Source organism: Eublepharis macularius, chromosome 4 (assembly GCF_028583425.1).
Source record: "Eublepharis macularius isolate TG4126 chromosome 4, MPM_Emac_v1.0, whole genome shotgun sequence".
Taxonomy (NCBI): Eukaryota; Metazoa; Chordata; class Lepidosauria; order Squamata; family Eublepharidae; genus Eublepharis; species Eublepharis macularius.
In genome coordinates this window covers 96,400,723-96,427,313 of record NC_072793.1, presented here as the reverse complement: position 1 = coordinate 96,427,313, position 26,591 = coordinate 96,400,723, and the positions used below count along the sequence as shown (strand labels likewise).

Below are 26,591 nucleotides of genomic sequence, written 5' to 3'. Positions count from 1 at the left end.
TCTATCTATCTATCTATCTATCTATCTATCTATCTATCTATCTATCTATCTATCTATCTATCTATCTATTTAGTGGGTTTCCACTAAATGATTATCTGGTAGGTGGTTTCTGGTCAAGACACTGTTTAGGCTTTAGAAGTTAAGAAGGCAAGAGCCGTACCAAAGCAAAAGGAATATAATTATTTATTAGGTGCAGAGATAAGAGAAAAAAGCAAAACAGACTGTGAGGAAAAACAACAAATCCTTAGCAAATAACTCAGATTAAACAGTTTCAGTTACCAGTAATCCAAGCGGTCATTCCGTCAAACAAAAGTTCAAGTTTCATCAGGCTCTCCTCAAAAATAATCAGACCCATATCCACACAGTCACCTGCAATACAAGGTCACAATGCTGCGCCCCTCTCACTTACAGCTAGAAAACTAACTTTTCAATTTATTTATTGGATCCCTCAATAAATTTCCAGTAAATGGAGGAGTGTTTTTTTCCCAATTTGCCCCTCTACCTGCAGCCTTCTGACTCCCTCTCATTACTGTTCCTGGGAATCCCTTGTCTTCCAAGATGATCCCATAAGGATCATCCCAGTGATCCTTATGGGCTGCAGTGGGAGAATGGAAGGGAGGAAGTCCTGTCCCTTCTATCAGCAGAACTTTACCGTGGGATTCAAACCTTAAAGAGCCATCTCAAAATCCCTTACAGTAAAAAATTCAATTTTTTGTTTTTGAAATTTTGTTTGGGGTATTTCATTTACCATCAGTTTTTAAGGGTTGTGTCCTAAGTTGCCGTTCTGTTGGCACAACAGCAGTTCCACCAGGGAAATGGTGCCTGTGTTGGATTCCCACCAATCCCCCCTCTCCCTCCAGACCTACTCAGAAACCTGATTCTGAGGGTCACAGAAGACTGCAGCAGGGCAGGGGAGGTGGGGAAGCTGCCTTCCTTTCCCATAATTGTGCTTTCACCACTTAGGATTCAAGCGTAACAGTCCAATCCTAAGAACGCTTTCTTGGGAGTAAGCCCCATGGAGTGGACCTGGGTAGGATAGACCTGTTTAGGATTGCTTTGTTAATTTTTCTTTTATTTCTGGAGACTCTTCTTTTTCCAGAAACATCTGAAGAAAAATGGAACAAAAGATAATCTTATGTTGATGGGGGTGGACTTAAGCTGTTCTTAGAAAAAGAAGATGGATTTTGCACAGCTTCGAAACCTGGTGCTTAGTCAGAAGTCATATTGACATAGAAACATTTTTCCTCCCTACAGCCCAACCTTTTCCATAGCCAGAAACAAAACCATGGCATAGTCAGCCCCTGAGACTTGTCTTGCTGTGTCTCTTTTGAGTTTGGTAGGCTGACCCAAGAGCCGGGTTTTGCATCTCTTGTTGTTGCTAAGCCTAGGAGGTGCCTGTGTTTGCACATGTTGCTGGGCAGTCACAGTGAATAACAAGCAGGCTGCCTCCCAGCCATTTCAGCAATAGCCAGAGAGACGCATCACTGCTGCATTCTCACTCCCTTGTCAGCAACACTGATCTATTTCTGGGTGACGAAGCCTCACGCCAGAGAAGAGGGTGATGGAAGGAGTCTGGGTGAGGTGACCGAAGCCTCAGCAAAAGTGCCCATGCCTGCAATTCCCAAGCACCACCACATGCCAGTGGACAGTGGGGTGCAAGCCAAGGTGGAGATGAATATAGATACTTTAGAGTCTTCAATGCTATTTCAAGCTGCTGTGGCCCTTCAAAGCAGGGCTTGTTATAACTGCTGAAATAAATTGCCCAGTTTGTTGTAGCTTGCAAACTAGTTCTGCAGAAGCAGTCAGACCTAATAAAATCACATCATTCCCCCCAGTTCTTCACAAGGGCATATTGTTCAGGAACCAAGCAGAAAATCTTTCTCTTTTTTTAAACACTCCAGTCTTATAAATAAATGTGGCTGTGATATCTTGCCAAATATAACTGCGGTGTCATTCTCAGCAGGGGGAGTCCGTCCTGTTATACTTACCAGTCACTTGTAACCCCCACTGTAAAGAACAGCAGCCCAACATGAGACACGGAGAATTGTGCTGGGCAAAAAACTTTCAGAATGCTATGTAGGCAAGCGTTCTCTGTTTCCATCATTTGCAGTTCCTCTCCTCTATGCCATGTAATAGCTTTGCAACTGGATTGCATCTGTCAATAGTTTATCTATCTGCCTGGTTGATGTCTGAGGTCATCTTGTAACTACATTTAACATGCTGTGATGCTGCATTAGCTAAGCACATCCTGAGTGCTTTGCTGGGACTGCAGTTCCTATGATTAGTCTGTTCATGTAGCCTGCCTTTTCCTTGTGCCTAAGTGCATCAAGACTCCCTTTATGCAAACATGCTACACCTCCTCATAACACTGATAACAGGTAATCAGGATATTGCTTTGGAAATCATAAAGTTTGGAAACCAAACCCATGTAAATGGGTGACCTATGAGGAATCGAGGAGGAAGAGAAATCTCCCGCTCTTCAATTCCTCTGATATTTAAGCTTCAGAGGTGCAAGTGGCTTACAGCCTAGGGCGGTGGGGGGGGATGGGTGACATCATGCACCCCGGACTCGAATTTCTACCGTCTATTCATTTCCTTTAAGGGTTGAGAGGGGGTTGCCCCTATTGGAGCTTAAGTCTTGGTAAAATTTTAATTAGGGTGAGATGAAGTGGGAGGGGGAGCTGTGCACCTTGAGCTTAAATATTTGATAGACACTCCTCCAGCCCTAGTTAATGCCTTCAAAACAAACTTTTATGCCACAAAGGGGGCATTCCACCTAGTACTATAAATGAAATAAATTTGGGATAGTAATTGGCAGGGAAGCAGGCCCTGTCATTTCCCAGCCCTGGTTTCCACCTCTTTTTTATGCCATTTTTATGCCTCTTTTACAATTTAGAAGTTTGTTTGTAAGATATTAATTAGGCTCAGAGATGCTTCTGTTAAATATTTGATCTGTTAAATATTTGATCTGTGAAGGGGGGAAACGCTATTCTAATACCTTAAAGGGAATTAGTAGAGGGCTAGAAAATGGGTCTGCAGATGTGCACATGACATTCCCTACCCCAATTAGGCCACATTAGGGCAAACTCCACTTGCTTCCCTTCATTCTAATAGCCACCAGGCAGACAGGACACACCCATGGACCTCCCTCATGTTGCCAGGATATTTTGGCAGTACCCAGGTTTCCTGTTTCTGCTCTCTTTTTTTAGGATTTCCCCCCATCTCCCTTTTGGGATTCAATTTGGAATGCCACCTTTTCTCCACTTACTGTGGGTGGTCCCATTTTGGTACCTCTGTGACCATCTGGAGATACCAACTTTAGTGTTGGGGGGTAACTATTTAGAATCTGGCTGCTGAACTTTCCAGAATCACTGCCTTTTCAGTTGCAGTGATTTCAGTTGCAGCTCAGTTAGAATTGTGTGCGCGCATTTTCCTTGGATGGTGTGATTTTCAGGGTTCTCAGATAAGTCTGCGGAATGCTTAGAAATGTTTGCATTGATGTATTTGGCCTTTCATAAGACAATATATAGATACATGGCTTTGCTTATGGTTCATGCTGAAATGAATCTGAGGAAAATCACGGCCAGTGTCAGTAAAACAAAGCAAAAAACCGCCATAATACCAGTGGACAGTAGTTCAGAATCTGCTAGAGAGCTGTGGTGATGGTTTTTGTGTTCTCATCTCAGGTAATCTACAAGAAGTTCCATATTCCTTGTCCACTTCCCGACCGGTTCATCAACACCACAAGCACCCTGAACTACACACCAGCCAGTACTAGCAACTATCAGAATGACCATGCTGTCACCCAGGAAACTGAAGAAGACATCTGCTCTTCAAGCTTGTTCACGCTCAACTCTCAGGTCAGATGAATGAATCCATAATACACCCAGTGAGGAGAACAAACACATAAATTCATATTGAGTAACATAGATTACACACTTGAATAAAATATACCACACCTAGATAAATCACATCTTTACTATTATTACTGAACCAATGGCTATCACTTTATAGTTCTGTGACTATAGAACTGAGGCCAGGTACAATACGGACCATAGATATGACATGGTCATGTGTGATATTAAGTTTAAGTGTTAAGTGAGTTTAAGTGTTGAAAGTGAAGAACAAGATTGCCAAAGAAGTGAGCATGGGATAAGTGGCATGTGAAGGGTAGATAAGCTAAAATGTTGCCGAAAAGTTGGCATTTGAGAAGAGATTTGAAGGAGAAAGAAACAGGCAGCCTGATGTAGGGAGACTGTCCTCTAATAAGGAGAATTGCGGCCAAAACACAATGTGGCAATGAGGGATGAGAACAAAGGAGGCTGATGGCAGACAATCTTGTTCATAGCTGGTGGAAGAAATGGAATACAAAAATATGGGGGGGGGGAAGGAAAGTATTGGTAGTGGTGAAAGCATCCCGTCTGCCACCACTTCCTGATGGGGAAGATGAAAGAGTTAGCCCTAAGAGCACACCAAGGCACCAACTAATCATATCAGCGATACTTGTTATGTCCTTGAGTCATGCGAGTTGCTAATCTTCATGAATATGTTGGTATTGCTTCTTTAAATGTCTGTCCCTACACTAGGCACCATATTATGGGTATTTGAGGGACTAAGACAGTTTTATTCTTGGGGAAACTGGAACCTGCCCAACATTGGCCAGTCATCTTCCTCTTTTTTGTTTCTTGCAGACAGCCTACACCATCCCCATCATGGCATTTGCTTTTGTGTGTCATCCTGAGGTACTGCCTATCTACACTGAGCTAAAGAAGTGAGTATTTGGGCATGCTGTAATCCATTGTCACAACATGGCAATGAAGTGGTCCAGGAAGTAGAGAGGAGGAGGAGAGGAAATCTCAAACTCCTAGAAGAGTAAAGATGTTGCAGGATACAGTTTTAAGATGCCACCTCTTGCCAGAGAATAGCTGTGCAGCTAAAAGCAGGCCAGAAAAAATGGCTATAAGGTACTGTTTAGTTAAGGAGCAAACCTCTGCTTTGTGTAACTCCGTTAATAACTCTCCATGTCTTTGCATTGCCTGCACATCAGTTCTCAGTGCTCAAGGGAAGCGACATCTCTTATCTGAATGACTGTGAAATTGTATCTTTGGATTTTGCAGGAGAGAATGTGGCACTCTCAGACTTAGTTGATTATAGCCAGGTGCTTCTTTGTTGTTATGGTGATGTGTAGTGCATGGCCTTTCATATGGTCAGAGAGTCTTCCCCTCACACTGCCTTTCTGGTTGTCTTTTAGCCCCTCCAAGAAGAAGATGCAGTGTATTTCCAACATTTCCATCACTGTCATGTATGTCATGTATTTCCTGGCTGCCCTCTTTGGCTACCTCACTTTCCACAGTAAGTCCCTTCCAGTATACCACTTAGTAGAAGAAAAGCGGGCACTGGGGTGATAACAACGATGACCTGACTGTATCTCACACACTCTGCAGGATTCAATAGAAGGCTGCTCTTGTGTGTTCTTCTTCTGAGACAGACAAGTGCCACAAGCCTTCCCACACTTTACAAAGCCTTCTCAGAAGACAATTTTATTTAATCTTTGGTTGGTCCCAATCCTGTGCATTATCAGAGGGATCCATATAGTCAGGAGCCCTCTGAGCCTTGCCTTGGAAACACTCTGAGCTGCATCCTCCTCCCTTGTTGTATGTCTGCTGTTTCCTCCTGCCCTACTTAGTTGCTGAAACAGCTAACGTCTTCAAAGCCTATCCTTATAAAAAGCAATTTTTTGTGCCCTAAACATACTAGCGCCTAGTCAGTAATGATATGGTCTCTCCATTGTCCTCTCCAGGCCAGGTGGAATCAGAGCTGCTACACACCTACAGTAGAGTGGACCCATTTGATGTGCTGATTCTCTGTGTGCGGGTGGCTGTGCTCACCGCTGTGACACTGACAGTGCCCATTGTTCTTTTCCCAGTGAGTCCCATTTTCAGCCAGTTGATGGATGGGCGGTGGGTTGGGGGTAGTCTTCCTCCTCTTTGTACAAGAAATCTGTCTCAAGTCTGTTTCCTAGACTGCATATCAGTCCTGCCATTAATTGGCAAAGCCAGAATCCCGGCAACATCTGGCAGGAGGACCATGGGAACAAATGGCAAGATCCCTGTTTCTATGTACTGGCATGAGAGATCAGTAAAAAAGATTTTGGGCAGTTACACGGCGTTAATGTCTTATGAGTGTTGTGGAACTACCGATGCAGACCTAAGCAGAGTTACACTCTTATAAGTCCCTTGACGTCAGTCAGGTTAGACGGGTATAACTCGGTGATAAGTACACTTTAAGGCTCCGTTTATGTCATCCCAGTGCTGTGTTTACTGCGGGGGACCTGAATGACATGCGCACAATGGTTAGCTAGTTGCGTGAATTAACACCGATATGGCTTGGGTCAAGTTTAACCCCACAGGCGGCCATCTGGATATGAGGGATACCTCAGATTCTGCTCCACACAATCAACATGGCATCCATTTGTAGCAGGTCCCTGCCAGCAACCACGCTGCTAGGTTTAAGTATGCATCTGGTTTCTACTTAAGTCAGGGACCAGGAAGGCACACCTATAGTTGGTTGGGAAATCGCTAGGATAGGGACTGAAGGAGCTAGAGCCCACCCAAGACCTTCCAGAACTGGCATCCAGAATTACAGCATTACTAAGTCTGAAAACACTGCCTACCCAATGGAGCAAACCAGCATCACTATGAAAGGGCGGGGGGGGGGGATTATGTGAAGATAGCTAGGCCTAAAGTATGTGCCATTAAGAACTGTGAAGTGTGTTTGAAGAGAGGAGCCTGACATTACCCACTTTTACCCTCCAGGTGCGCCGTGCCATACAGCAGATCATATTTCAGGACAAGGACTTCAGCTGGATTCGGCACATTGCGATTGCTGCGGTATTGCTGACGTCTATTAACTTGCTTGTCATTTTTGCTCCATCCATTCTGGGCATCTTTGGCCTGATTGGTGAGTTGTGTTTGGCATTCAGGGAAACTTTTTTTCTCTTACCCTCTACTAGCCAGGTTTTCATGTTACGCTCACAGCTTCCCCCTGAACAGAGTCAGTTTGTCCGTCCTTCCTAAATCCCCTAGATTTCATTTACTACTTGGTCTTTTCCACATATTTGCCAACATGGGTTTGTGTTGGCTATACACATTGTGTGTGTGCGAAGCTGATTATTATAGCATTACAAAAATATGCCTTGGAAGCTTCAAGCAAATGTGTTAAGCAGAAGATGCATAAATATGTCTGTACAGGTGTCCTGAACAGATCAGTTTCTCTCCTAACCATCCTCTGTACTAGTAGCTTCTGTTTTTAAAAAGTGATTAGTTAAACATGTTTTCTAAAGCAAGTCCTCCATGAATTTTGTATGCATGCTGGTTCTGCAGATCCAGACAGGAGCCCATTGCTGTACATCAGATCACCATGCATTAGATGAAACTGTAGTACTTTCATTGTACACTTTGGACCATGGACAGGAGCAAAAAAAGCTGTCCTTGCAATATCCTTGTTTGATTGGCCCAGTTTCTGTCTTCACTGAAGACCGCTCCAGTATTCTTTAGAAACACATAAAACCCTTAATGTACAAACTACGATCAAGTGACTTCTTAATGAACACAGTGTACTAAATCCAGTGTCATGTTTTTCCTCTGTAAAAAATGGATTTTACATTCTAGTTGTGTACATTCATCTATGGGTGGTACTTAATGGAATCAATTAAATTATTCCTCCAAGGCATGGAGGGCAATTCAAAACTCTTTCTTGATTCATTAGTCCCCCTCCCTAGTTAGGCTGATGATGGAGGCTGCTGTGAGGAGAATAATTTATACCCGCACCGGCAAGCAATCAGTGGAACTCCTCAGCCGTACTTCTTGAACTCCATGGCATGAGTCAGCCTGCTTTTTTTCCCATTTGGAACCCGAGACAACTAATCCTAGGAGCAGTTTCACTCTGTGGTCCCATGATCACCCTAGGACCCTGTGTTCCAAAGATGAAGGCCACCATCTGCAACATTTTTGTTTGCTGTGCAGTTTCAGAGGCCTCCCCCATCCAAACACTGTTTATTCCTCTGCTGATGTCAAACTTAAACTCCATTCCTAGGAGGAAATCAATAGCTTGTCTGAGTTCTGCCAGGATAGCAGGGCAAGGCCAGGGGCCCTGTCAGCACAGTTGGTTTTGCTTTTTCCAAGGAAAAATTTGTGAGGGAGGGTGGATGGATGGGTGGTTGGGTTAGTGGTCTCCCATCCTGAAGCTTTTTTTCAGCCACGAAAACCATTTTTCTGCTGTTTCTCAGGTGCGACTTCAGCCCCCTGCCTGATATTCATCTTCCCAGCAATATTTTACATACGGATAATGCCCAAGGACAAGGAACCTATGAAATCCCCTCCTAAGATCCTGGTATGTACTATTTAAGGTTCCAGTTGGCCGCAGAGGCTCCTGGGTCAGTTGTGCAGAGGGATGAAATGTGCTTTTATTCACTTCACCTTCAGACGGTCAAGCTGTGACTCATCCTGGCATAAATTTAAGGAGGCACTAACCTAGAGGGTGCCAGCAGGAACTAGAGGTATTTTGGGTCTTCTCTCTGGAGTTAGGAATTGTAGGAATGCTTCCCATTGGTGGAGCTGTGAGCTGTCTATAGGAGTTTCTGGCCCATAGACTTTAATGCCAGGCACAAAGAAATGCAACTGGGGCCTTGAGACAGTGGTCCAAGTCACGTGACTGGTATCTTCAAGTTGAGAAAATAGTTACAAAGTTATTTATTCCTTGCCTTGATGGACATGAGACCCATGATAGCAATTTCAGATCATGAAGGCTCAATTAACAAGATCAGCGCTCCTAATAAGGGACAAAACAGACATGACACAAGTGAGGGATCTCTGTCAATAGTGCTAGCAGGCCAATTTCAATTAGCAAACCAGTCACTTGAAGAGTTAAATCTCTTCTTGTTATCCCGCGTGGCTCTAATCCAAATGGTTGACTGTGCATGCACACATGCACCTTGTCTATGAAGTCTTTTATGAGCGAAACATCTGCAAATGTTTCACTGTACCTTGATTAGAAATTGGCAGGATTGCCAGGGCCAGATCAAGAACTAAAAGGAGCTTTGTAGTGCATCTAAAGACAAACAAACTTAGCTTGGCTTTAATTTTTTTTGGCCTAGAAGCTGCTTCATCAAATTCATGAAATGTTTCTTCACTAGGCAGACATTCTATCTGTCTATTTATCCATCCATCTGTCCATCTAGATGGAGGAGGGTATAAACAACAGGCACAAAGTGCCATGAAAGGCAGAAGATGTAATCTGTGGTGATATTTCTCTGTATAGCCCAAATATATATAAAACGTGTAAAATGATCATTCATGACAGTAATAATTAGAGTCTCCCTTTCAAGTGTTTTTGTTGAATAATAGTGACAAGCGGGCCTATAACAAAGTGTAGCAGATTGCATCTGGGTGGCATGGGGGGTGTGCAATGGGTCCCACTTCTTAAAGATCTTTCTCTGTTTCCCACCACCTTCATTCCCTGTCCCCCCTGCCCTTTGCAAAGATTGTTTCCTTTTCTCCCCCCACCCACCGCCCTTACCCAGGCAAATACCCTTACTCCCTTCATCCTTTGCTCCCTCCCAAACACCCTTAGCATTCCTCCCTTCCCCATCAAACACCCTTCGCCTTTTCCTCAAAAAACCTCCCCTCTTTCCCTTTCTGTGGGACTCAGAACTGGCCCTCCGTGGACCTGTGGGGTCTCACCATGCTGCAGCACTGGGTGGATGAACCAGTGTTTTTCAAGGCCCATTCTGGGTGGGCATGGCGCTCACTGTGGTGGTTTGTTGCCGCCTCACCTGGGCCTTGAGTGGCTCACTGCCTCCTCTGCCAGGCCTGGGACGGCTTGTGGCCACCTCATCTGGAACTAGGGTGGCTTGCTGCTGCTGTGTCCAGGCCTGGGAGAGGTGAGGGCCAGCATGCAGGATGGTTTCTGCTTTTCTAGCAGCATGCTACTGCACATGTGCAACAGTGGGTAAGTAATGGGGGGGGGGCGCTTTAAAATCCCCCAGTTAGTTAAATGTTTCAGATTTTTCTGCAACCATAGGGGGTTTCCCTAGTGGTCCCAATCTGCGGATTTAAATATCCATGGCGGGGTGGGGGGAGCATTTGGTTATTAGTATATAAGATGTTCAAGTGAATAGAAGAATGTCCTGGAAGACTAAAATGTTCTCACATTGGTTTCTGAATAGAGATTCAAAGGTTAAATATCTTCAGGAGCCAGATCTGGCCTGTGGACGGCCGGTTGGGCTTCCCTGCTCTAGGTAATAAGAAAGAAATGGGCTGAAGACCTGGGGCACAAGCCCCGCCCCCATCTGAGTGTTGTGATTCCACACTTGACATGTTCCCTTTCTGTCTTTCCTCATTGCAGGCAGCCCTCTTCGCTTGCCTTGGCGTGCTCTTCATGATCATGAGCCTCAGCTTCATAATCATTGACTGGGCAACAGGTGGTGGGAAGAGCGGAGGCAGCCACTAGGCCCGGCCCAGCCTGAGGCCTTGTGTTTCGGATCAATGCCTTGGAAGACTGAGCTGGCTTTGATACATTTCCTGCCCCCTACCTCTGCTAGTACTGTACCGCCATTTCATCCCCAGCTCCACACTGAGCCAAGGGGTGCTGTTCCGTAACTCAGTCCCCCCACTGACACTGAGCCAGGGGGTGCTGTAAGCCAGAGCAGACCAGAAGCCAATTCTTTTAACTCACTTGAGGGTTTGTTCATATCTCATAGTCTGGGACAGGCCAGATGAACAGCGCCTGAGGAACATACAAACTGGGGAAACAGACCAATTCGAAGGGGTGGGGGTGGGGGTGGGGGTCCATGAGGCATATACTTGGCCCTGTGTTTCTGGTGTGCCTGGCCCACACTGAGGGCTCTTGAAAGTTAGGGATGGGGACAGAAGGAAATGGGGATTGTGGTTTAAGAACCAGGGTGTTGTGTTTCTACCTGAAGTTTCCCACCAAATTCAGAGACTAGGAGCAAGAAGCTCCCCCTGCATACCTCCTAAATGTTTCTGTTGGGGCTACCATTCGGAATTGAATGCTTTTGGACAACAATGAAAGAGGTAATATACCTTGCTTTTAGAAGTCTTAAAGGTACAACCCTGCATGCAAACATTTGGGTTTTCATCTCTCTCAGGTGTTGCTTCCCAGCCCTTATTTCTTAGTGAGTTTCTCCCCTCAAACTTGTTCCACTTCCTGTGTTAGGAGTGTGAGCCTAATGAGCATCACGAACAATTCCTTCCTCAGACTGGGCTGGGAAGTGGTCTCGTGCCAGCAACCTCAACTCCTTGTTTCTGTCCCTGCCTCAAGAACTAACCAGGAAGTTCTTAGAAGTTCGGTAGTCCCAAGAATCTTTGGTTCAGAGCTCTTTCCTGAGAGCATCTGTGTCACATCCAACCCTGTGTAAAGGGATCCTTGCATTCTAGAGACTGTTCCCTTATGACCATAATACATCGTGGTGGTTTCTTTCCCCGTCTACTGGCAGTTACTGTTCATATTGGGAAGTATAGCTCTGCCACCATATCTACCTATGAGCCTTACTGGTGGTTACGTCTGGTCACTGCTAATTCCAGTTGTTTAGAAGAATTTGTGCTCCTGTGTTTTGTACATGTGGATGTTTCTTTTGTTCCAGTGTGTAGCTGGGGTGAGATTGGAGAGGGGCTTTGGCTCAGTGGCAAACGATCTTCTTTGCATACTGAAGGTTCCTGGTTCAATCTCTGGAATTTCTAATTAAAAAAGCATTAGGCAGTAGCTGATGCAAAAGACCTCTGCCTATGTCTTGCAGAGCTGCTACCAGTCTACTGTTAGGCAATACTGACCTTAATAGACCAAAAGTCACACTCAGTAGTGCCAGCTTCATGTCTTCATATGTATTCCAATGGAATTGTATTTATATAGCTGCCTTTCTGAATTTGGATGTACCCATGAGTCCCTGCTTTTCCTTAATTTATGTAGGATCAGTTAAATATTCAGCATGTCCCTGAATTAGATGAGGTCTTGTGTGGTGGCTGTTTCAGAACTATCTGACTGCCTCCATCTTTATTCTCTGCACTTGCTTTTTAAAAAAAAAATAGGAAAAATATTTGTCATGGCTTCTGTCTAAGTCAGGGACAGCCATCAAATCTCACTCTTATTTGTAGTATTGAAACTTTCCCTCCCTCATCTTGTTGCAGTCAGCCTCAGCCTCTTGCAAGCTTGAGAGGAGTAAAAGAAACCATTGAGACAAAAAACTTCGGCATATGAGAATGGGAAAACAAAGAATCCAGTTTTTTCTTAGGGACTATTTACATTATTAGTGATATGGGCCATTAGCTCCCTGCTCACATGGAGGGGGAAAATGTGGCTGAAGTCATTGTAGCAATTGCTCCTGTGCCACAGGGGCTCCAGGAACATGTAGTCCAGAAGGAGCATGTGCATCATAGTAGTTTTGATGCTGCTGAAAGAGCATTGCCGGAACATAGTTTGCAAACTGTTGTACTAAGGGTATAGAGTTGAGAGGAATAACCAAGGTACTGAATATATTTTCTTTTCATGCCACTGTGACCTCCTTCCAATTGTTAGTATTCAACGTGAAGCTGATTAAACTTTCAAAAATGTCCAGCAGGAACAACATTTGTCACATGAAAAAGCAAGTTTGCTGCAGGGAGCGAAAGAGTAGTTCTTCACAGGTGGCCTCTAAGCAAGTGAAATCGCCAAGCAGTTTGCACTGGGTCCTGGAGCTGGCATACCTCATCAGAAATTGTTAGCATCTTCACACTTTTTCTTTCTCCACCATCTACAGCAACAGATTTTTATGATATAGTGAACATGGCAGCACTTAAAGGTACAAATTCAATATTCACCAAGAAGTGTGATTACACAGGCACTGTTAACAACTCAACTGGAATGGCTAGAGTGTAATCTTTTTGCTCTTTAATTTCCTGGCCAGGCGGCTTTATTCATCCCTTACAAGTCTGTTGAGGAACAGAATGTTCAGGCAAGCTGGGAATAAAATCTCAGGCAACAGGCAGTTGCAAAGAGTATGTGCAATTAACCCCCCCCCCCCCCCGCTCCCATGGTCTTCAGGATTCTGCATCATCATGCACATATTCCATATTCATAGACCCAAAGCTTTGCTCTGCCAGTCCACTTGTTGGGATTCCTTGGATGTGCATGCACAGTTGGATGTGTCCTTGCAAGTTTCTGTATCTGGAAGACAAGAGTAGCAAATCTCATATGTCCTGCAAAGTTCTGTCAGGAGTTTGTGTATATGGTATTAGCAATTCTGTGCACTCGGCATTTCTGCTGCAACTGGAAATTGATTTTAATACTGAGACAATTGTGTGCAATAACAGTGTTGAAATATAATGTTTGGACAATTTATGTATTATATTTAAGTATACTATTGCAACAATGTAACACTTAGCACTAACAATTCTCTAGGCATGGCATGAGGCTACACTGCCCCCTGCTGATGCTTGAGGCTGTTGCAGTTTCCAATAGTTCGCCTTTATGGATTCACTCTGAGTGCATATACTCAGTTGCGCTTGAGGGCTTTTTTGTAGGATCATTCAAAATATGGCTCAATTGTATTTTAGTCATTGCATGAGACTCCTGAAAGTGATGTTTCAGCAACATTAGAGCGATATCCTGTCCTAATGGGAAGGGGTAGCAGGAACAAGAGGGATAAGCTTGCACAAACTCCAAAAAACTTTTTCTTTTAAGAAAAAAAAATAATATGGAATGTTTGAGCAATCTTTTTAAAAATTTAAATAACATCAGGTATGTACTCTTAAACAGATATTGTGCATAAGGGAAGCACATTAAAATGTAGTTTAAGAAATATGCACTAAGGAAATCATGCCTTTGAAAATAAGTGGCTGCTGGCTCGCATCAGAAATGAACCACATTTGCACTTACAAAAATCTTGATCCAATACCCACTAAAGACTGAGGCAGTAATTCCCCCTTCCCCTGTTGCAATTAATGGTATTTGCATAGGATTGTTTCCTTTTAGAAGATGGTAGAACATGCCTTGTACTGCAAACTATAACATTCTGTTTTGGTACCATGTAATATAAAAGCAGACTGATAGTTTGTGGTCTTTCAAGTAAATGTGTATAGGAATCCTGGATGAAAAGAGGGTGCTGAAAAGCTTCTCTTTTCTTTCTCACCATATGTGGGATGCTGAGCTACTATAGTCCAACTTATAGTAAGCTAATTCCTCACAACCTCTCTCCCCCCCCTTACATCTTTCCCTTTTCATGCTTACTGCCTCCTCTTACCAAACACTACAGGAAAACATTCATTCATGACTTGCACCTTATGAATTTCATAGCTGTGGGTGGGTGGGTGTGGAAAGGCTAGGAAGCAAACCAAGAATATTTTTACAGCACTGTGGTTACAAAAATAATTTCCAGTCCAGAAGTAATTATTTCTAGGGTTTAATAAATGTAATGGACATAAATAAGAATTACGTATTTTTGTACTGGGGTGATGGCTGGTTGATTTACTTTTTATAAATACTGTACATAAGAGTAGATCTTTTTTAATGTATTTGTTGTTTGCTAAGTAACTCTATATAATGTATATATTATATGTTCTTAGTGAAGAGGGACTGGACACCAGAAGACGTGCTTCAGCTGTGGCAAAAAGCTTTCTATCAGTTGTGAAATACTGGGTATTTCTGCTGTTTCTATAGACTGGTGTCTGTTTGGAAAAGAAATGGAGAGGAGAAAATGCTTTTGCAGATAAAGTTTGGCTAAGGGTACTAAGAATTACTTACCCACCAGCTATAACCTGTTGGAGGTCAGTTGTGATCTTCCAGTTTCATCACATATAAATCAAAGGCATGATCCACAACTCAGTTGTATTGCACTGATACAACCCCCTCCAGGGCCAGGACAGGGAGCTAAACTCAACTATATTCCAAGTATGGCCGTGTAACAACCAGTGAAGATCCTTGTGTAATCACAAACCATTCACAGCCAGAAACAAGATTACAGGGGCTTATAGTTTCAGGTGGGAAACTGTTGCATTTGTTCCAATCACCACAGTGTTGTTGGCTGGGGGAGCGGGGCGGGGGGGGGGGGAGGCCCTTGCTGTTTTCAGGTTCTAAGTTTGCTTGGGGTTTGCTGGAGCTATGGAGGACAAGAGACGAGGGGGGCGGGGGGGAGCATAGCACAGCAGAGTTGTGGATCATGATTCAGGCTGTCAGAACCAGATTTAGAAGGGAAGAGGAAATGGCATGGCAGTTTACTGCTGCAAGAGGCCTTTCTTGTGGCACCTTACTGGGGTTTTTTGCCACTTGATCATATATTATTTAAGTTTAATCTCACTGCTAGGCACTTTTAATTATCTCTTAAAGTAACAATATTTAATATATTTTAATACTTATTTTTCCTGTAATGTAAAATATGAAGGGGAAAAAAACAGACCATGAGATCTATTCAAAAGGTTATATCCAAAACTTAACCATTTTAAAGTGCAGACTTCATATAGGTAAAAAACATAGGTAAGATCAAATGTAAGAGAAACCCCAAACTAAAATACTCCATATCTGTTCCAACTTAAATCTGCTTAGTTTTTTAAAGTTGCATATCTTTTCCAGAGGCAGATATTGAAAAACATAGCAATAGTTTTCTTCTTCTCTTGGAAAGGTAGTAGCAAGTGTTACTTTAAGCTACTTCATGTTAAGTCAAGATGAGTAGCTGTGTTAGTCTGTAGCAGTAGAAAAGAGCAAGAGTCCAGTAGCACCTATAAGACTAACAAAATTTGTGGTAGGGTTTGAGCTACGGTATCTGAAGAAGTGAGCTGTGACTCACAAAAGCTCATATTAAGTAAAAGTATATCCAGATGTCCCTTAGAACAGGAAATGGGCTGGTTATTTGGGAACACAAGAAGAAGTGACTCACTGAAAGTACTTCCTGTTGCTAAGGTTTACAGCTGTCATTGCTGTTTGGTGCAGTAGTAGCTGATCCTCCTGTACTAATTTTGGTAATCTGTCGGAGCCCAGCATTCAATGAAATGGGGATTGCCCTCTCAAATGCATAGCTTGTTAATGATTGGTTTTCCCGTTCAGAGCGTTGATCATCCAACAACCCATTCATGTAGAAGGGCCCTAACTTTGGATGCCTTTCATCATTGTCACGTAGCTGGTTGTTAACTGTCTGCATTTGACTAGAAGAACCCAGCAAATCCACATGGGTTGCACGGACGGTTGCTTATCTTAGACCAAACTGGATAACCAGATAGGTTGTGGTTTTTGAGTACTTTGCTTATAGCCAAGGATGTCTGTTCAGCTAGCCTCTAGTGCTAGGGCTGCTACACCAATAGCTGGGAAAGTAATTGGTTATAGAACAGAAGAGGGATAGAAATCAACAACCATAACTGGCCTTGTGATGACTGCCACGGGATGGTTCCCTTTGAGCAAGCCTCTCCTGCTCCATTTTCTTAACCAAACACAGGTCCATGGAGATACCTAGTGGGCAAATGCCTGCTTTTCCTGGTTTCAGACAACAGGCAGGCTGCGTTGCCTGATTCAAGGCAGGTCAGATGTCAGTGTCTCATTCTCCATGTTTGATTGAAACTTTTGTAAGGAAACTCAGCTGGATGTATCATAGGAATGTATTTCTGGAGGAGGAAGAGAACTTGGGTGTGCTCCCCCCTACTGCATTTGACACCCTTCCTTCTTCCCAGGGGATTCAGATAAGTGACACAGATGTCTTACCCTCTCTAAACCTCTGTCTTCTGTGTCATTGTGTCCCAAGTCACTCTGTGAAACGGTGTGTGTATATGTGCATCTGCTTGGATGCATCCCACTTCTGTTAACATGTATTAGGGGTTAATTTTAAATTATATGCTGAAAATTAGTTCTATATTTGGAAATGAAAACAAATCTTTTTAAAATAACAATAAAGAAAATGTGAACCCTCAGCCAGTAGTGTGTCTGTCTATGTCTGAAAATCCATGTTTTGCATGTGTGATTGAGATGGGGTCAGGGGCAGAGAAGGGTCATATTAGCCAACAGCAGAAATGGGGAATTCCAGAGGTAAAACCAGACAAGACATACATCCCAATCATATGCCTGAGTGCTTAGAATTTGCAATGTCACTGGTGAATTCTCTTAATAACATAGCTGAGAACCAATGCAAAAGGACACGCTCCTAGGTAAACTCCCATGTTACTACACAAGCTGGTAGCAGCCACTACCTGAGGGTATGTTATTTTCTATTTCCTACAAGCTCTTTCTCAAAAACCACACAGCTACATGTAGTTAGGTAATTTTAGACTCTGGTCTTATGCCACCACCACCCCTTTATATAGGAGGGAAGGTGGCATGACCCAGTCTCATCAGATCTTGGGAACTAAGCAGGGACAGTACTTGAATGGGCAACCACCAAGGAAGACGCTGCAGAGGAAGTCATTGGCAAACCATCTCTGCTTCTCATTTGCCTTGAAAGTTTCTTGCTGGGGTCTCTGTAAGCCAGTTGTAACTTGATGACACGTAAGCATGCATGCACTCCTTTATATGGTGATGCATACTCCAAATGTGAAACTACAGCCTGCTTTGGGAGGGCCCTTGCTGAACCTGTGAAGTTGGTACTTGGACTTCTGACCCAACATTTGGCCCTGGCAGCACCACTGCAAATGAATGGTGTGCCTCGTATAATTGCATTCCATCAATCTCAAGAAACTTACTTTGGGCTAAACCAAACAAGATACTGTGTTAATAGTCATGACCAGATCTTTCCTAACAGTTTCAGAAGGTGAACTGCAGCTGTAGGAGGGGAGTTCCTTCATTCAAACTTGGGCTGGGAGAAGCGGGAAGGGAGAAATTTCCCCTTCCAGTGTGAATAGCAACCTAGGGAAGACGGATGGTTTCAACTACCAAAACTATGTGGGGTAGGAACTGGATTAACCCCCCTTTTCCCACCTCACACCATGTCCCTGATCCAAGCCTTGAAACTCTGCCGTTGCAATTTACAAAACACTGGGAAGATCCCATCATTAATCCCATCTGGTTTAGTCCACGAATAAATATCAAAAATTCAGATAGCATCAGAAGTACTAAATATCAACTGAGTGATATCAAGAGACCATGGGAAAGTGTCTTTAGTCCAACTGTTGCTATGACCTATATTAACAGAGAATGTTGCATGCTGGGAACTTTGGTCCTCACATTTCACTGTAGATAAAAGCAATAGCCTGCTTGTATGGCTCCAGAGCAAAAGCAAAGTAATTCAGGATGGGGCTCTATAATGTTGAGTCTCTACCTAAACAGAAAACAAGGCTCTATGAAGCTGAGTTTCAAACTATAAGTGCAGAATTTTAATTAATGACCTGACGGCACTTCAATCTCTTGAGATGTTTGGTGCCTAACAATATAGTAAGAATGACAGCTGGAGGGTAGCAATACAGAATTAAGATGTGATTGAGAAGAGGGCCCACTAAACAAATTTGAGCCTGTCAATGGCAACTGTATCAAGAGCCTCACAAAACGTTTTCTGAAGAGTTACCAGCCCGCTCTTTCTTTTCTCTGTTCATATGGGTGAACCAACATTTCTTCCTGTGTCTAGGGTGCTTGCATTTCTGCTGATATGGCTAAAAAATCTACTTTAAAACATGTAACAAAAAATCAAATATACAGACAATCATACTATCATAAATAAACTCGGGGACAATAAAACATCAAATGTCCAATTCATTTAAAACTAGTTCAAAAGCTTTCAGGTATATGAAGTTTTCAGTTTGGTCCAGAGGGCCAGTAAAGATTGTTAATCTCACTTGTTGGGGGAGGGAATTCCCAAAACAGAGGCTGCTGTTGAAAAACCTCATCGGTTCCAGCACAATCCATTAGGCTCATATAAATGAGGCAACCCTTCAGATACTGTGGTTTCAAGCCATTTAAAGCTATAAAGATCAAATTGAACTATGCTTGAACACCTGTCAATTTGGTTCATGATTAACAAAGACCAATTGTTCATCAAGCTGTTTGGATGTGTATGCATGAATTCAAATGTTTCTGATCACATTTCTTTCTTGCATTATTAGATGGCTTTCTTGCAGTAGTAGCAGCTCTGATGCAGTAGATGCATCAGATTGCACAATTACAAAGAATGACAAGTGTTTCCGTACTTTATACAGGTAGGTCAGTCTAATGATCCATGCAACCTTGGGGGATATGCCTCTTCTCTGGTAAATGAAATAATTTTGTTCTTGGACTGGGAAAAGACAGTTATAGGCTACAGCAACAAAATTCAATGCTGTGATACTCTTCGACTTGATATAATCAGGAGCTTGCCTCACATATAATTAAGGAATTAAAAAAAACATATTCACCACAAAGTTTGCATTACACCCAGTTGAAATTTGTACCTTGAATTGAGTTTGGAAACAAACTGAACCAGTGCAACTGAAATAGTACTGGTTATGTGTGTATTTCAGCAAGTTCCATTTAAGGCTCTCCCAGCCACTTTTGGTACCAATGGTAGGTTCTGAACAGTCTTCAAGGGCAAGCTCATATTGTTTTTCCCTATAGCTTTTTTTCTCTGAACATTGAGATTTGAGGTAGCAGCTCCCACTCAATTCCTGTTCAGGCATCAGAATAAGGATACAGTTGTACAAAGGAGTGGAACAACCAGCAATTTTTTCTGCATTCCACGTAAGTAGATTTTCAAATATCTGGGAAAAGGAGACCTGGGCTTTTTTTGGCAATTCTGAACTTCGGAAACCTGGCCCTAAAGACAGATTTATAAAATGCTTTAGAAGTGACCTCTAGATGGCACTACTACCTCATTTGAACCTAAATGCTTGGCTTTGTCCAAAAGAGTTTAACATCCACAGCAGAGAAACAAATAGAGGAATAAAAAGGGAAAGCCACATCAGCAAAGACCATCCAGAAGTACAGTTTTGAGATGAGGCAGCAGGAGAAATGGTTATGATGCATTCAGTTAGTTGGCAGTAATGGAAAGAAAGAAATATCTAAGATTTTTTTCTTAAAAGGTTTTCTGGTTTTAAACATTTCTAATGCACTAATTTAGAAAATGGCTAGTTTTAAAGCATTTTATCAGAAAAACTTTTAAAACAAAATTTTAAATTAAGAATTTCTTAAATGGATAGTAAATAGGTATAAAAGGTGAAATTACATTAAAATGAGGAGCAAAATGCAGGTAACTTCCAGGTCTTGAGTGAGTGAGCTTGTATTCCTTATTACTTGATGTCCTACTCTCTCTCATTCTGTCATTGACTATTGTGCCTGGAATACATACGTGGATGCCTGGAATAATAATGAAAACTTGGGCTTTCCCCCCTGAGGATTTAAAAAAAAAATTCCAATTGAAATATGGGAAATTTTCGGGAACACCCTAAAAAAAATCCCATGATATTTTCTCTTTTGAAATGATTGAAATGTTTTAAAGATAAGGCTTTTCAGAGCTTTGCAGTGACTTCAATGGATATAAGTTTAACTGTGCTCAGGACCACGTCACCAGTAACTCAGAATTTGTCAAGATTTTTATGAAATTTACTGGCAGCATTAGCAAATATTAATTCCTATGTATACTCTTTTAATCTGGCTCCTAACTAAGAGAATTTAGCTTTAACTACAAAGAGTGAGGAGGGTATTAGGGATACAAAAACTATTTGTTGTTTAAATATAATTAATGTGCAATAATGTTTCTGATGATGATAACACTTAGAAGTTACTTATTTTGATTATATAAAGTTTACTGTGATCATCCAAATAACACACTTTTGGGGTTTATAACAAAATTTGCATGTCTTCCATTTTTAATGTTTACTTTTCCTTAGTAAAAATGAAGGTATGTATGCTCGAGCAGCAGTTTCCAGTTCTCCCACACATTCTGGGTCTAGTTGAAATTGTGCTTGTAGAAAACTAAGTCATTTATACTTTTGAATTTCATAAATATGCCAAATAGTTCAGTTTTATATACTAGGGTATAAATGATGCATTTTATATTGGTAAGCAATAAAATAAATTTAGATTTGATAAGAAAATGATGATGGTATAAAATTTCCATCTGTTTCACAATATTAGCCCCCGCTGCCCAAACCCCCACATTTCCTCCTACAGTTTCATTGTTTCCAGAAATCTTACATCTATAGCCTGGAAATGCTGGTTTAACTGGCTCCATATTGCTCCATATTGAAGCATCATCTGGCCTTTACTAGAAGTCTGCAATCCAAGAATTGCCTGATTTCTTCAGCTCAATATAGGAAACACAGTTGATTCCCCACCAACACCACCCCACACACACAAACACACAGTTTTGGACCTCATTGCCTCTTGATGGTGGCCAAGTTGCAATGTTGCAGTGGTGGGGGATGTTGTGGCAGATAGAATACGTGTCAATTTTTTCACAGCCTGTTGTTCCCGCCTATTTCTCTCTTCAGATTTGTGTTTTGCTGAATCACGTCAACAATTCAACTTCCACATGCAGTACCCAAAAGCCTCCGCGTGCAGTACAGCTCCACATGCAGTACACACAGTTTTGGCCCTCATTGCCTCTTGATGGTGGCCAAGTTGAAATGTTGCAGTGGTGGGGGATGTAGCGACAGACAATAGTGTCCATTTCTGCACAGCCTGTTGTTCCCACCTATTTCCTACTTTAGATCTGCATTTTGCTGAATCACACCAACAATTCAACCTCCACATGCAGTACCCCAAAGCACTTATCTTTCATTCTTAGGTCGCAGGAAAACCTCCATATATACCCCCCCCCCCAAAAGCAGTTTTGGAAGGGAGGTCAGGCACCTTCATCACCATCAATGAAAGGTGCCATTCCCCTCTTAATTTTGTTGTTGTTGCACAATTGCAGTTGCACTAAAACGTTGAATGAAAAGTTAGAAAAGGGAAACTAGTGCAGCTACTGTTGCAAGCAAGCTTCTGCAACTGAACAAAAATGTAGAGGAGGAGGGGTAAGAGCTTCTGGGGAAGAACTGGGTGGAGATTGAGTGAGTAGCAGGAGTTTTCTTCAGAAATACTTTAATGTGCCAGAAAGTGCAAAAAAAAAAAAGCCAGAAACACACAACAACAACAAAAATCAGCACAAGTATGGAACCGGTAAATTCACAGAAAACTCGGCATAAAAACACTATGCACGCTGCTGGCAGTTCTGTGGGTGAACTGCACCTCTAACAACGTGCGGAAACAGTCTGGTTGCAAATCCTGCAGCCTCTCCACTCACCCCCTTTTCGCCTCAGGCTCTCCACGCCTTCCTTGCCTGCTCACTTTCCTCCTCCTCATAGCGCAGGCAGCTCCAGCTTGACTTTCCCCCTTTTTTCCTCCTTCCTTCAACTGTGTTTCTCTGACCCCTGTTGTTTCCTTTGCTTTCTGCTTAGGGAGCCCTGACAAGCCTCTGTTTCCTTTAACTGCTAACATCACAATCTTAACCAAAGTTACATGCAGCTAAATCACTGGAAGTAGACAGATCTAGGTATAATCTATTTAGGATCCCACTGTCAGTCTCTTAGAGCAGAACTGCACCTTAAGCAATATCTCTCTCATTTTTTAAAATACTATTTGCTGAGGTTCTAATTTGCAGCCAGAAACTGAGTGTGTCTTAATCCTTTCCCTGCATCCCATTTCCCACTACAAACTTTTATCCCTGCTTGGGTAGGGGTCTTGCTAATAAACATTTAAAAATCTGTATTTTAAAGTGTGATTCAATAGAGTTGATTTGTTAATTATACAAATTACTGCTTTCAGTTCCATCACCGATTACTTCTTTTTGAGCTAAAGGAACTTGCTCTGCAGGACAAAAATGCTGTCTTTATTTTTGTAAAAAAGAATTCTTCCCTCTGTAATAGCCTGTTCAGTCTTGTAGTCACAGAGAACCTCTTGTATCTGCATGAGGAACAGAGAATCCTCCCAGAATTGGCCTGGGCTGACCCTGCTCACTAGAGGGAGTGGAACCATCAAGCTGCAGATAGAAGCAGCAGCTGCTCCATGAACACAGAGAACTGGCATAGGCAAGAAAAACAACAACCTGGAAAGCCACAACAGGCAGAAAATTCCCCCTCTTTTTATTCCCCTCCCTCTCTTCTCTTGCTCTATCCTCTTCTGTTCCTTCTCTTTTCCTCTTTTATATTTCCTCCTGTTGCTTGCTGCTTGCCCTCGTTCAAACTGCTACCTCATTTCTCCTCACCCTCCTTTCTAACTCTGCCTTCTCTTCTTCCTTCCCCAGCTCTCTGTCCCCATCCCTTACAAGATCTTTGGTGCTTTCCTTCCCCTCCTCCACTTGGTACCTGAATGTATTAGAGTGCACTTTTACTTTCCAAAGGGCAGGGGGCAATGACTGGATCCTTTCCCATTTGCTGATTGTATTGTGTAAGAAAAACCAGCGTATACATACTTCATATGACAGCCAGTGTGGTGTAGTTGTTAGAGTGTTGGTCCAGGATCTTGGAAACCAAGGTTCAACTTCCGACTCTGCCGAGGATGCTTGATGGGTGGCCTTCGACCCGTCACACACACTCAGTCTCAGGTGGATCTGTGAGGGCAGAAAGGTGGGGTAAAAAACTTGTTAATAATAGACAGGCACCGGACTGTTGTGAAGATAAAATTGAGGAGAGGGGAATGATGGAAGCTGCCTTGAGTCCCTATTGGGGAGAAAGGTGGGGTAAATGAAGTAAACAAATATAACTATTATAATAGACAAAATATTTCACACATACATACACATGTGTATATGTCAGCCTAGTGACTGGGCTCTTGTCCATGAAAACTTATGCTAGAATAAAACATTTGTCTTTAAGTTACCACAAGACTCCTGTTTATTTTTGCTGCAACAGACAAATATAACTATCCCTCTGGAATTCATTTCCACTTGGATATCTGATACGAAGTTCAAAACTTCTACCAAGAAGCAGCCCTTGATGGGAGAGGTTGTTAATTTGAACATTGGAAGCCCTTATCATATTAGTTACAATAATGATGGAGAGTGCCCTCAAGTCATAGCTGACTTATGGCGACCCATGGTGAGGTTTTCATGGTAAGAGAATAACAGAGGTGGTTTGCCATTGCCTGCCTCTGCAACCCTGGTCTTCATTGAATGTCTTCCATCCAATCACTAATCAATGACGACCCTGCTTAGCTTCTGAGATCTGACAAGATCAGGCTCACCTGGGCTATCCAGGTCAGGACAGTTATCCCCATTAAGTTGAGGATACCTGATTAGATCTCTCAATATATAATTTACAGCAATTAGTAGGGGATGGGAATTTAGAGCAGAGCTCCGTTACAGTGAAGGAAAAGGCTTAACTCTCTTGCCTATGATGTTTCTTTGTTAGGAATACAGATACCCATACTGTATTTGTCTTTTTTTCATACTGTTTTTTCCTCCCTTGCCTGGAGGAAAAATGTCCTGTCCCTTTAATAGAGGCTTAATGCAATACAATTCATCAGCACTTTGAATTGTGCCTGGAAACAGACGGGTAGCTAGTACAGTTCTTTCAGCATAGGAGTGCTATGACCCTCATAACCTGCCCTGACAACAGCCTGGCAATTGCATTTTGGACTAATTGAAGTTTCCAGACCATTTTCAAAAGCAAGCCCATGTAGAGCACATTACAGGAATCTAACCTTTATGTGATCAGATCATGGATCACCATGGCTGAGGTGATCTATGGGCACTGGAAAAATTACCTTTTAAATTCCATATAATTTAAGAAAGGGAAGGTGTATCTTTTTTAAGAATTTTCAGAAATGTTGTTGTATGTGTTGGGTTCCATTTCCATTTCCATTAAGATCAGATCATATGTCTGCTCATTGTTTTCCATGAAGGGGAAATGGCAGATTTTCCTGAGTGGGTGTTTTTTCAACAAATAGAGTCAGATCATCAGAGAACATCCAATTCACCCTCTCTTCCAAAGACTCCCCAAGTTTCAAGGAAATTGGACAAAGGGGTCCAATTTTGCAGGCCCTAGAATAAGATGACCCCAGTCATCCTCTCTACATTTTGGGAAAAGGAGCAAAAATAACCTGCTACCATAGGTCAGTTTCTCACAGTATCCTCAAACTGTGAAGCTTCAGAGGGAGTTCAACCCCATCCAAGTCAGGTTGACTCCACAATCCTTCAGCAGCTTCTCTGTTGACCAACAGCACCTCTTTCTTGTCTGGACTGAGCTTCAGTTTATTGGCCCTCATCCATCCCATTGACTTCTCAGGGTACCTTTCAGGTCTGCCACCAGAGTGTTCTGGAGAAATAGAGCTGTGTGTCGTCTGCATATTGGTGACACTTCACTCTAAATCCCTAGATGACCTCTCCCAGCCATTTCATGTAGATGTTAAAGAGCATGGGGGACAAGATGGAAACTTTAAGTGGGACTGAGTCTAAGGCAAAAATAATCCAGGGGTGAGTATAAGTCTCCCAGCACCACCTTCTGGAATTGGTCAGTTAAATAACAGTGGCGCTACCAAAGCAGAGTGCCCCCACTCCCAATCCAGCTAACTAATCTAGAAAAATACTATGGCTGACGGTATCTGTGAAGAAATGCACTCCACTTTAGGGCTATATAACAGTGTTGAAAGTTTTGGGATAGAAAGCCCCCAAACTGATTCCAAGAAGATTCTGTCATACAAGAACAGGAACTAGGAGAGTAGTTAATTTCTCTCAAGCATCCCCATCCCATCAATAGCTCTCTCAAACATTCAATCCTTAAGACTTGATTATGTAAATGTTTCTAGCCAGCAAGGAACAATCAGATCCATTTCACACCCTGGCAGGAATGTCTCACCTAGGAGATGATAGAGAGGGGGGGGGATGCCAAATGCTGCATTGTATCTCTCCTTGGGAAGAACAGGAAGAGAAGGACTGGCCCACAAGGGGGTGGGCAGAGAGAAGTAATACATTCTCTGGACATGAGGGAGACAAGATCCATTTTAGGTGATTCCATTTGTGGATAACTTGGAGGAAACTCTTCACCTGGGCTCCATCTAATGGCCACCAGTACCACACGGAGGTAACAAAGGGCAGGCAGCCTGGACAAAAACTCAAGATAATGGATGACTGATAAAATGCTGCAACTTCTAGGAGTGCAGGCTCTCTTAATGGGAAATTCTCTAACTAACTAGCTGATGACTGCATAAATCCCCAGAGAGAAGCGAAGAACTCTCTGGCAGGTGGACTCGGGAGAACAGTGCACTGCTGTACAGAGACCTGGGATGGCATTGGCTGCTGAGTATCTCAAGGACCCAAAGTGGAACAGTGCTTGTGAGTTAGTGGGGTGATCAATATCAAATGCTGTCAAGAGGTTCCCCCCCTCTTTTTCCAATCCCCCCCCCCCGTCCCTAGCCTCCAGAGACTGAAACATTGGCCTTTCTTTCTGTTGGTCGCTTGCTGTTTCATCATCTCTCATTGCCTAATTCAATGCACAGAGTTTGGGAAATTTTCTCACTGGGGCTCTTGTTGCTCAGAAGTTTTTCTTCCAGTGGGATTTCACATTCTTTTGATGATTTCTCTCTCTCTGAACTATGCATTTTTAGCTATTTTAAACTGTACAACGGCTTTGTAATTTAACCTTTTTAAAAACCTGTATTTTCAGAATTTTTGATTTACATTA

General features: G+C 42.6%; 1 protein-coding gene and 1 long non-coding RNA gene across 2 annotated transcripts in view; one reads left to right on the top strand and one right to left on the bottom strand.

The window, feature by feature from the left end:
* The window catches only part of SLC38A3 (solute carrier family 38 member 3), a 103,457-nt gene extending 90,503 nt beyond the window's left edge, over window positions 1–12,954 (top strand). The window contains exons 10-16 of the mRNA XM_054976038.1: window positions 3,687–3,860; window positions 4,692–4,771; window positions 5,252–5,352; window positions 5,801–5,925; window positions 6,816–6,960; window positions 8,288–8,391; window positions 10,405–12,954. Coding sequence (XP_054832013.1) covers window positions 3,687–3,860; window positions 4,692–4,771; window positions 5,252–5,352; window positions 5,801–5,925; window positions 6,816–6,960; window positions 8,288–8,391; window positions 10,405–10,509 — 834 coding nt within the window. The 3' untranslated portion in view covers window positions 10,510–12,954. The remainder of the gene's footprint in view (window positions 1–3,686; window positions 3,861–4,691; window positions 4,772–5,251; window positions 5,353–5,800; window positions 5,926–6,815; window positions 6,961–8,287; window positions 8,392–10,404) is intronic.
* Window positions 12,955–13,060: 106 nt separating this feature from the next.
* Window positions 13,061–26,591, bottom strand: part of LOC129327411 (uncharacterized) — a 42,188-nt gene continuing 28,657 nt past the window's right edge. The window contains exons 2-3 of the long non-coding RNA XR_008596819.1: window positions 23,384–23,521; window positions 13,061–13,218 (exon numbers count right to left, since the gene is read on the bottom strand). This is a non-coding gene — a long non-coding RNA (uncharacterized LOC129327411). The remainder of the gene's footprint in view (window positions 13,219–23,383; window positions 23,522–26,591) is intronic.